Source organism: Brassica napus, chromosome C1 (genome assembly GCF_020379485.1).
Source record: "Brassica napus cultivar Da-Ae chromosome C1, Da-Ae, whole genome shotgun sequence".
Lineage (NCBI taxonomy): Eukaryota > Viridiplantae > Streptophyta > Magnoliopsida > Brassicales > Brassicaceae > Brassica > Brassica napus.
In genome coordinates this window covers 46,206,250-46,218,898 of record NC_063444.1, presented here as the reverse complement: position 1 = coordinate 46,218,898, position 12,649 = coordinate 46,206,250, and the positions used below count along the sequence as shown (strand labels likewise).

At 34.4% G+C, this 12,649-nt stretch overlaps 1 protein-coding gene across 1 annotated transcript; it reads right to left on the bottom strand.

Annotated features, from left to right (window-relative positions):
- Window positions 1-262: 262 nt before the first annotated feature.
- LOC106350203 (F-box/kelch-repeat protein At3g13680-like) lies at window positions 263-2,921 on the bottom strand. Its single transcript, XM_048744613.1, has one exon. The coding sequence runs from the start codon at window positions 1,695-1,697 to the stop codon at window positions 1,155-1,157; it is 543 nt and encodes a 180-aa protein (XP_048600570.1). The 5' UTR covers window positions 1,698-2,921; the 3' UTR covers window positions 263-1,154.
- Window positions 2,922-12,649: the final 9,728 nt, after the last annotated feature.

Here is a 12,649-nt window from a genome sequence, read left to right as displayed (position 1 = left end):
AAATGCAAGATGCCGATTCTCTCTCTCTCTCCTCACGGTCGACTCTCTCTCTCTAGCATTGGGCCGGTTATAAACCGGACCAGTTATGAACATCCACAATATGATTTATAACATAAATATCTTTTTACATTAGTTTTTCAATTTTTACCTTTCTTTTTAATTTATTAATAAAACCAAAGAAAAAATTATATTAAAAAGAAGTAAAACAGAAAATTAGACAATTTTCTTAATTTTAATGCAAAAACTTTAAACGACACTTATTATGAAAATGAGGGAGTATCACTTTTACAACTACTTTCTTTTTGTAAATGGAATAGATGTAAGGCAATAAACAAAAATTACAAGAATAATATTGGAATAATACATGTTGATTTTTAAAAATATATACCAGATGTTAAAATATAAAAACTGAGAAACTTAAACATAATTTACCACTAAAACAAATAAAAAATGGGGTCAAATCATGCCAAGGAACTGATTTAAGCATCGCCCTCTTTCCATGTTCACTGCTGCAGTTGCAGTTGCCCTAAGCTTGGAACATAAGGGCACACAATTGGCAACCGAATACCGGGAACTTAAAACCAAATTTCTCACGTTTTCCATGATTCGGAACCTCACCCAGATTCACAGGTTTGGAGTATCCATAATCCATCTTGTCCAATTATGTTAGCTCTTTGGTTGGAACAGGTCTCGGTCCATGGTTGTCGAAATTTATCTAGATCGAGACCCACAGAAACTTGCTTTTCCTCGTGATGAAGAAACTCCCAGCTAGATCATCAACAAAAACAGAGATGGACCTCACGAACTTGATCCACGAAACTGCACCTGGATCAATCTTATTTGTGACCCAAATCTCCACTGCATGGGCATTCACCCAGCTTACATGCAAGACGGCAAGCTGCTCCTCTCTAACACAAGAGAGAGACACACATTTATCTAAACTATGAGATTTAGATGGTAGAGGCAGCCTCTTTCCAAATCTCTCTGTTGTAAAATCAAAAGAGATTATCTCCTCAGGTCTATTTCTTCTATCCACTGTCCATCTCTCTCCGGTCAAAAAATAAGTATGCCCCTTCAAAGTCACACCTCGTTGATAATAATCTATATTTCAATCGGGACTGACGTTAAAAACCTTCCACGAATCAGAACTCAAATCATATATTACGTACCAAAAAAACCAGGTGTTCGTCGATGCTTCCAAGTTCACCCTTGGTGTCATACTCTCCAAAAATCCTCAAGATTTTGTAGTTAAGATTCTTTTCATATCCGATAGCATATCTGTCTTCACTTCGGTAAGTGTTTCTTGGCTGGATCCACCTTGTTTGCCCCAAATAAGGATTCCACACCAAAAGCCTGAACTTGTCCTTGGTGATGCATAGCAATAAGCCTTCACAGTGAAATACTTGAGTGATATCTACTTGGTCAAGTATACTTACTTGCTTTATAGATGGATCAACGAAGTCTCTTTCGTTTCCAATTCCTTGAAGATCCAATTTCATCGAACAAACCTTATAATCCTTCAGCATGAACCCTAGAAACTGTTTCCTTCCTGCTGATGCTGACGTACCAAAAACCCTGTTTTGGGATAAAGTGTCCCACTTTCTGCAAGTGGAACGCACTGAACTTAGGGATGTCAATGGAACCCTAGACAATATCTCCTCTGCTAACTCATCTGGAAGATTGAACATTGTCGCCATTTTTTTCCAAATTTCAACAAACGGCTAGGAACGAGCGTATACCTTGAGAGAGATTATGAGTATTCATTATTCAGTGAGATAAGGAAAATATACAATATGAGGCAAGCAAATCCAAACACGCAAGTCAGGTTCGCAAGGAAAGAAAGTTTAACATCCACATGATGATGATCCCAGAGACGGACACCATGCAAGTTAAGACCAAAGCAAATCCTAACACGCAGTTTAGGTTTATTGTAAATAACACGCTGTATGCACTAAGCTGAAATAACGAAATTTTTTTTTTTGCCAAATGAAATAATGAAAATTTACACTTAAGTATATTAGTTTTATCTGTGGCAAAAAAGAGACTCACATAATCTAGGAAAAAGACTTGTTGTTACGTAAGAAATAAATTTAGCAAAAATATGCAAAAGAGAAGAAAAAAAAGCAAGAATAAATATGCATCGATCATACCAAAGTAAATAAAACTATAGATCCACGTACGTAAGAAATAAATTTAGCAAAAATAAGCAAAAGAGAAGGAAAGAAAAGCAATAATAAATATGCGTCGATCATACCAAAGTAAATAAAACTATAGATCCACGTAACCAATGCAACAATCGGTGAAACAAACAAGCATGATTAGGTCTAAACGAGGAAGGGAAGGGAAGTTTCTAGTACCAGCAAAGAGCTGATCGGCGAGATGGAGATCGATAAATCTACGGCTGAGAGGTGCAGAATAGGGTTTGGATGTATTTTACGTGTTCTTCGGTTTAGATTGGTTTCCGTTTCTCCATGCTTTCAACTTTCAAGTATTTTTATACGAAAACATCATCTACTTATTAACAGAAAAGGTTTAAGGGTTATTGCTTGGGGAAGAATTTCAGAAGCCCATAGAGCATCCGCAACGGTCCATTTAGACGAATCCTTAGCGTTATATCCTAGGCGAATCCAGATAAAATAATATTATCAAAGCCCAATTCGGTAAAGAGCAATCTTTAGACAAAGAGTTTAAGGATCAAGTCATTAGTGACGTGGCCGCGTCTCATTGGATGGAGGAAAATATGTATATATGTGTAAGGACTCCTAATCGGAGATCACTGTTGGACACACTATTTTTACTAGAATCATTAACTATTCAAACAAAAAAAAAACTAAAATAGTGGTAAGGACATATGCTCTAAAAGCGCACACATCAGCCCATTATGGAATAGACAAGATGCACAAACTCTATATCTCACGTCGAATAAGAGCTGACACACATGGGTCGAATCAACCCAATACGATCCATATTCAAACCCGAAACAGGGCATAATCCCACTGAACATGAACCCGAGAGAAGTGAAACAAATGATTCAATGTTAATTTAAACCGTTACATTTTACAACGAAGAACGTACTAGATGTTCCTCTAACTGCAAAAACCAAACATATCCAGTCTTTGTCTTGGAATATCTCCAACGCTGAGTCATCATGTTTCTAATGCTTACCAGATTCATGCATGAAACATGTTTTTTGGAAACTGCTGAATCGTTACAGAGATTATTATGTCAAAAGGATTGTTATATCCAGCTAATAGTCTGCATAGTTAAGCCATATCATGCAACCTTTGTCTCCAAGACTTATCACAATGCCCATGTGGCTTCAATAGTGGCTCATTAATGAAACTAAATAATTCCCAGATCTTATTTTCCGTAGTACCTTGTTGCTGCATGTAGTCTCCCAAACCTGTTCACATTTATGTCATTAATATTTTCAATGACTCCAAGTCTAAGTACAGCTAAGTTGTACTTGTCTCTGTACATTTCACGATAAGGAGGAATCAGAACATTAACGTTATTATATTCAAAACTACATCTTCCTTTTTTACACCATATATTAAACGAAATCCATCTTTGTTTATTCTATTTACATTGTAATCATGGTGATTTTAGATTTACAAATCATATACAGAATGCATAGTAATCTTGATTTTTGTTTGTTTCTAAGATCAAGATGTAAAATGGAATGTTAGGTGAGAATGAGATATCAATGCATCTGAACTGCTTGATTTCGTTTGTGTGACAGGTGAGTTGGGACGATGACAGGTGAGCTATGGGATACCAGAGATGGCTTATGAATTTGAAACTTGCTTGAACATGTCATGAGCCAATGAAAAGACTCCACACAAAGACTCGAACACAAGAATCAGATATAATAAAGGAATTATAGGATATAAAGATCAGATGGAAAGAGACAGGATCAGAATTTTGTCCATGGAAGGTGTAATTGCATTGAATCTATGGCTCTATCTTGGGGTTGTTGTTGTGCAAGCCAGCTTTGTACCATTATGATATGTGCGATCTATTAATTGTTATTTCCTATGGCTTTGACTTGAAATTTGTTTGGCTTTCTTTTCTATTTGTTAATCACTTTAAATTTTACTAAAACTATATTATATGGTATCCCTCTATGTTATTCTTCTTTACTTGATAGCTTATTTGCATCCATTTTGATTATTGGCGGTTGTTAAACGCATTATTATAGTAACATTTAGAAGAAAATGTGTCTTTTTAACAAAACCTTGTAAAAAATGTGCATAGTAATATAATTGGGGTTTAGTAAACAACTGTGGTCCTTTGTGGATGCATATAAAAAAAATTATAATTGACCCATGTAATTATATGCTTATAAACCATACCATAATCTGAATATTAAATTATCACAACTACTAAACATGTTTTACATAATCTGCATGATTAACATTGATTAGCTGGAGTACTTGTGTATATGTGTGGGTCTTCAAACAAATCAAGTCTCTTAATTTATCTTTTGGATGTATATGATCTTCTTCTAGATCTGAGCACCTTGTGGTTATTGAATTCAAAGGCATGGATTGTGCATGGTCGTACCTATTCTAACTAAGAAGTTATCATTAGTTTCAAGTAATTAAATACAATAATTACGTAATTATATGTACAAATTGAACTTCAATAGTATAAAAACTACGTGGTTGGTCTGGTGATCATCACTACAACTAACACCAGTGTATGTCTAATAAAATGGCTTGGTTATTTTGGGTAGCTGGAAAATGAACGCGTTCATGTAAATGTAATAATTCTACTGGTTTAAGCAAAAAAACATTATAAAGGTTTATTAAGCAAAAAAAAAAAAAAAATCTAAAGGTCAACGTTACTTTAAATTTCCCTCTTTCCCTTTAATTACCTTTAGTTGACTTGACTGTAATTTTCTTGGGAGACACTTAACGTTTTGACTTCATGTACATTTAAACTTGTTTATGAGTACTTTCCTTGGACCAACTTGCGGTTCAAGTTCTACCAATAGTGACATCAAGGGATTGACCCCTCCATCAAAATGTTAAAAAGTCTTGATTTCGACATATTCCCCCTTGACTGAGACCTTAAAATCCAAGATTTGTGTAACACTTATCTAGCTTCATTCTTGTTTTGTTTAAATATTGTAATGAGCAATAATAACATGTTATACAATGCTTATTTTGTTATAGCCATAATGTCAGTAAATTGTGTACTCTTGTTTAATGATAAATATTAGCACCTTTTCACTGTTTATATCACATACAATTGACTAATGATCATGTATTAGGCCGAGCTTCAAAAGATTGCAAAAAACAAAACCCTTATAAAGCTGGGCTGCCAGATGATACAAATTCACATATTAAAACTATACGGGTGATTGGTTGGGCTTTATATCCTTACTTTAGTTTTATGTACTTTTAAATTACTAAACTTTACCAATCATGTTGTAACTTTATTTTTAATAGTTAAAACCTAAATCAAATTTCTATAAATTTTTACCAATCATGCTTTAGTTTTATTTTTAAAGCTACGGCAAAAAAAAACTAAAGCAATTTTTTTAGGCAAATCTCCAAAATAGCACATTTCTAAGTTTATATCACAAAAATAGCATTCAAAAACTAAAATGACCAAAATAGCATTTTATCTTTTTAAAATTTTAATTTTTTTATTTTTCAAAATTTGAAATCTTATCCCCAAAACCTCATTTCTCAACTCTAAACCCTAAACCCTAAACTCTAAACCCTAAACCCTAAACCCTAAACCCTAAACCCTAAACTCTAAACCCTAAACCCTAAACTCTAAACCCTAAACCCTAAACTCTAAACCCTAAACCCTAAATCCTAAACCCCACCCTTTAACTCTAAACCCTAAGTTTGTGACTTTTGATAAAACATTAAGTGTTATTTTTGTGACTTTTGACCTTGAGTGCTAGTTTGGGAACAAAAACTTGATTTAGTGCTATTTTTGTTTTTTTCTCATTTTTTTTTAATGTATTTTAGATAAAAAAAAACCTAAAGCTTTCTTTTATAGGCTGTAGAATCTGTGAAATAAAAAAAATATCTATAATATCAAATAAATTAGATAATCATAACTAAAAACATCTATAAATATTTAATTCAATTTTGGGTGTTGTAAAAATTATTGAAATATTTTAAATAAAATATATATTATTTACATATCACATTTTAAACAACAATTAACTTTGAGAATTTATAAAAAAAATATTAATATAAATTATTTAATTGATAAAAAATAATTATTTTATATATACATTACAGATTTCACATATTTTATTTTAAAATATCTACAGACACAGCTACAACAAATTTAACTACAGCAAAAGTCTCTGCAAAAAAATCTACAGTAACAACTTTACAACTACAACCAATTTACATACAGCTAAACTTTTACACCTAAATTTTTAGAGCTACGGTTGAACCAATCATCACCTATATACATATATATGGCAACAAAAAACAACAACTGTATCTTGATATAACGTATATTTTCCAAAGTAGATGAACTAGATTTTAATAACTTAAAACCATATGACTTAATAGCACATTTAATTAGTTAGGATATAACCACACGTTCTCCCCCTACATTGAAATGGACGGCAATGATGTAACTAATGATGTCGATCGATGACACTATTTATTTCGTCTTATATGTGCTATAGATGTTCTACCACCTCGACACAATTATAGGTATAGTTTGATACATTCATTTAAGAGTTTCATTTAATTCAAGTTTTTAGGTTTCACTTAGTCTAATATTCAATTCTTGTCAGGAAAATAAAAATTAAACGTTTGAACCAGTAAATATGTAAAAGAAAGATATCGTATTAATTTGGTTGAAATGTTCTTTATTTAACTGACTCTTTCAAAACTAGCAGACCAACTTTTCCTAGCTTTTAACAAAAACAAAACAAAACAAAATCTGTAGCTTAAAACTTGATTTTAACAGCGAAATTTCTCTAAGAAAACATAGAAAATAACAAATTGACATTTTCTCTACTCAGTGATATATTATATGGACAAAAGAATAAGTCAACTAGAGTTATAATAATTATAATAAAATATCCTTCGAAATTGCTAGTGACGTTGGAAGAAAATCATAAGTAAAACCGTGTAAAAGGTCAACGTTGATTAATATTAACAATTATATTTACGATTTAGTTTGCACTGTTAAGCTATAAGGCAGAAGATGTCAACGTGACTTAATATTTAAGACAAAATCCGTGCGCCCACGCTGGTATAGTTTTAAAAAATATGTTCCTATTTGTTTTTTCATGTCAATAATATAAGAGTTAGGCAAAATACTTGAATCTGAATCTGAAGAACCGAACCGATTTCGGTCCAAAAAAGTAGTACCAAACCCAAAACGAAATTGATTAAATATTCGAATTATTCAAAATTTTAGTTTTTAGAGAACCAAAACCGAATCCGATCTGAACCGAAGTATTCCGGGTACCCGAATGTATCCGAAATAGATTTATATACTTATATATATTAACTATTTTTAGATTTAATATATATAAAAACATCTAGAATATATATGATATTTTTAAGCTGGTTTAAATACTTGAAAATATATATAAATAATCAGTAGTAAATATATAAAATAGTAAAAGTATACTTAAAACACCAAAAATACCTAAAATAATTATTGATTCTCTATCCAAATATTTGAACTAAAATAATTTATATGTTAAGTCTATGTATTCTGACATATGTTATTCAAATTTATATCTAATATATTATTTTGTTTATAGTTTTTGAGAAATTTAAAGTATATAAATATATAATGAATTTAAAATTTTAAAAGTAATTTAAATGGGTTATCTGAACTCCAACCGAACCCGAAAAAATCCGAAGCGAATCCGAACTGAAATTTAGAAATATTAGAATGAGGCTGAAATCTTTGACCCCGGAAACCCGAAACCCAAACAGACCTGGACCGAACTTGATTAGGTACCAGATAGATAGTTTCTCATAATATAATGGATTTCCAAATTTTCTTAAAAATATAATCTCATTATTTTTTTCTCTTTTAATATATTGCTATCCATGTTTACAAACAAACCTATTTTTTTAAATTACAATCTATGTTTCCAAACAAACATTTTTTTTAAACTACAATCCATGTTTCCAAACAAACTTTTCTTTTTAAAACTACAATCTATGTTTCCAAACAAATTTTATTTTTAAAATTGCTATATATGTTTCCAAACAATCCTAATTTGTAGTTGAGTTTTAATAAGATAGATTCATGTATTTCTTCCATAAACGCACTAGTGTCTAAATAATCTACGTATTTATAATTATTTATATATACCTTTTATATCTGTATTTGCTTTCTAAGTATATGATGTGTTTTTACCACATAAATAAATGGAAAATCAAGTCGCCAAGAACGTATGTTGTTTGTGTGCAAAGCTCTTAATAAAACAGTTCCTTCGTTTTATTATTTCTTAACTTATGAGATCAACATACATTATAGATCTCTTTATATAGGTAATAGAAACCTTAGTTTTATCATATTACACATTGTATTAGGAAACTTATCTTATATCCTAATCCTTATTTTATTCTACTTATCTTAATGAATAACTTGTTGCTTAAGTAATATATATCCTAAGCTTATCCAACATTCTCCCCCTTAAGCTTCATATGATCTTTGCTTAAGTTGAGAACTCGAATTAACTCCCTCATTTCCATGAATTTGATCTTTGCCAAAGCTTTAGTTAGTATGTATGCAAGCTGACTCTTTCCAGGGACGTGCTCGACCTCGATTTGATTCTTTTCAGCACATTCTCAGATGAAATGATATCTTTTATGAATGTGTTTGCTTCTTCGGTGAAACACTGGATTCTTGGCTAAAGCAATAGCCGACTTGTTGTCTACTTTGATCAGCGTCTTCTCTGTCTTTCTTCCTGTTATCTCGCTCATCAAGTCTTGAAGCCAGATTGCTTGTTTCGCCGCTTCCGTGGTTGCACGTATCCATTCCCGCCCCTTTCAATATTTGGCTCGCATACGCTTCTTGTTTTATCTCAATGCCTTCTGAACTTTGTGTTACCTCTATTCCAAGGTAATATGTCAACCTTCCAAGGTCAGACATCTCGAATTCCTTTGACATAGACCGCTTGAAATCCATGATAGCTTGCATAGAACTTCGAGTCACAAAGAGGTCATCGACATAGATGGCTACTATAAGTAGCTTATTCTTCTCTTCCTTGCGGTAAACAGAACTCTCCTTAGAGCATTTTACGAACTTCAAACCCTTAAGAATTTGATCAAGCTTTGTGTTCCACGCCCTAGGAGCCTGTCGCAATCCATATAACGCCTTCTTGAGTTTGAAAACTTTGTGTTCTTCTCCCTTCTTTTCAAACCCTTCTGGTTGAGTGACGTAAACTTCTTCAATCAACTCTTCGTGCAAGAATGCCATCTTGACATCAAGGTGGTGAATCTCCCATCCATTTGCAGCAGCAAGACCAATCAGCAATCTTATCGTTTCTATCTGAGCAACAGGAGCAAAGACTTCATCAAAGTCAATCCCATGTTCTTGGACATAACCCTTTGCGACAAGTCTTGATTTGAATTTGTTGATGCTACCATCGGCGTTTCTTTTGATCTTAAAAATCCATTTATGTCCAATGACTTTCACTCCTTGTGGCTTCTCGACTAGGATCCATGTTTCATTCTTATATATGGAGTCGATTTCATCTACACATGTTATCTTCCATCGCTTGTCCTTAAGCACTTCTTGTAGACTTAACGGTTCATCGTTGAGGGTGAGTAGTAGATATTCACACTCGATGTCTGCAAGTAGGACATAATCCTTGAGATAGCTCGGTTGATTGCTCTGTCGAGTTGAGCGCCTCAGTTCTTGTACGGTCTCTTGCTCGCTTGCTACCTCCGTTTTGATTTGCTCTGTTTCCTCTGTTTCTTTAGTTTGAGTTTATGTTTCTGCATCTTCAAGCGTCTGAGCTCCAACTACAAAGGGACCACTACCATCATCCATTGTGGTTCCCCACGACATACGAAACATCTCGGGTTGACTTTGAACTTCATCCTCAGCTCCTTTCCAATTCCAATAAGCTTTCTCATTGAAAATTACGTCTCGACTCACAACAATCCTTCTTGAGGTAGGATTATAGAAACGATATGCTTTGGATCCTGGTTCAGTGCCAAGGTGGACCAGTGCAAGTGATCGATCATCTAGCTTCTTGAGTTGAGCTGAATCAACTTTCGCATAAGCCTTGCATCCGAACACTCTGATGTGAGATAGGCTCGGTTTCTTGCCTTTCAAGCTTTCATAAGGAGTTTGATTCTTAAGAACTCTTGTGGGAACTCGGTTGATCAAGTACGTCGAATGACGAACCACCTATCCCCACATATAGTTAGGGACCTTCATTGTCTTTAAGATGTTGCGGGTCATCTCCATCAGTGTGCGGTTTCTCCTCTCGACCACGCCGTTTTGTTGCGGGGTGTATGGCGCTGTTAAGTGCCGTCTTATTTCATTGTCGTTGCAGAAGTCTTGAAACTCTCTTGAGGTAAATTCACCGCCTCTGGCCGTACGTAACGTTACTATTTCTCTGTTGAAATCCTTTTCAACGAGATTCTTGAACGTTTTGAACTTACTAAAGGCTTCACTCTTGTCCTTTAGAAGTATTGACCACATATACCTTGTGCAGTCATCTATAATTACAAAGACATATTGGTTGTGAGAGAGAGTTGTCGGTGAGATAGGACCACATAGGTCTGTATGTAACAGCTCTAAGGCCTGAGAAGACCTATATGATGTTGCCTTCGGGAAAACTTGGCGTGCATGTTTGCCCACCAAGCAAGAGTCACACAGTTGCTTTACTTCTGGTATCTCTGGTAAGCCATAGACCATCTCATGAGTCGCCATTGATATTATTGTCCTAAAGCTGATATGGCCCAGTCTAGCATGCCATTGCCAAGGCTCTTCTTCAAGTCTTGCGTGTAGACAAGCTACCTTACCGACTTTAAGCTTAATTTTATAAAGTCGGTTTGAAGATCTCTTAACTTTCACCAAGAGCCTTCCATTCGGATCTTTAAGAGTTAGATTGTCCTCCTTCATTCTGACATCACACCCTTGCTCTGTTGCTTGTCCTAGACTGATGATGTTGCTCCTTAGCTCTGGGATAAAGTAGACATCTGTCAATAGCTTTTGTTCTCTGGTTTTTGCTTCAAATAAGATCGAACCTTTCCCGTTTATATCAACGTATGATCCATCTCCAAATTTCACTTTTCCCCTAATATTTTCATTTATCTCAGTGAAATAAGATCTCTCTCCCGTCATGTGATTACTAGCATCATTGTCTAGATACCACATTCCATCTTCTTTCTTGTCTCCTTCAAACTTCTTCGGAATTATATTTTCTTCATTAAGAAACACAACTTCATGTAAGTACAGTGCTACATCAGCTTCTTCTATCTCATTCTTGTCTCATTCTTGCTTTTCTCCTTTCTTCTCCGGGCAGACAGATTTGAAGTGACCTTTCTTTTTACAGTGGAAGCACGTAATCTGTGAATAGTCTCGCTTTTCTTTGTTCCACTCACCACTACCTCGTCCTCTTCCTCTGTTGCCTCGACCACGGCCACGATTCCATCCTCTCCCTCGTCCTCTAGAGTCTTGATCATTAGTAGATTCAGAGTTAGAGAATAGAATACTGCCTTGTTGATCATTCGCTCCATCATCCTTAATGTGTTCTTCATAAGCTTTGAGTCTCCCAACAATGTCCTCATATTTCGTGGTGTTCAAATCTAACACTTGCTCGAGAGAAGCGGTGATATGAATGTACTTGTTTCGAGGAAGACTGTTTAGGAACTTCTTTACAAGCTTATGTTCTTCAATACTATGTCCTAACGAGGCCGCTTTTGATGCAAGTTCAGATAACTTCCCGGAGAAGGTATCTATTGAATCCGAGTCATTCATCTTTAGACGTTCGAATTCGTTCATCAAGGTCTACAATCGAGCTTCTCTTACACGATCTGCGTCAAGATTTCTAGATTTTATTGCTCCCCAAATCTCTTTAGGAGAACCTTGTTCACCAACTTGCAAGATCAAATTCTCGTGTATTGATTGAAACAAGAGAGCCGTAGCTACGTCATTCTTTTCTTCTTCAGCTGTTCTTGGTTCTATTGCTTCCCATACCTTATGAACTCTTAGAAAAACCTTCATCCGCATTGCCCAAACCGTATAATTGGTTGAGGTTAGCATTGGACAGACTACCGTGCCAGACACTCCTTCTCTTTTGCCTAACGCTTTCGCCTCCACCAGTGTTTTCGTATCAGCCATGGATACCAGCTATAAGAACACACAAAACCTGGCTCTGATACCAAATCAAGTCGCCAAGAACGTATGTTGTTTATGTGCAAAGCTCTTAATAAAACAGTTCCTTCGTTTTATTATTTCTTAACTTATGAGATCAACATACATTATAGATCTCTTTATATAGGTACTCGAAACCAGAGTTTTATCCTATTACACATTGTATTAGGAAACTTATCTTATATCCTAATCCTTATGTTATTTTAATTATCTTAATGAATAACTTGTTGCTTAAGTAATATATCCTAAGCTTATCCAACAGAAAACATTTCATCAAAATGGTAAAAGGAAAAAAAAA

What these genes read in the sequence shown, in the direction of transcription:
- LOC106350203 (XM_048744613.1), bottom strand. Translation starts at nt 1,697, where the DNA reads ATGGCGACAATGTTCAATCTTCCAGATGAGTTAGCAGAGGAGATATTG.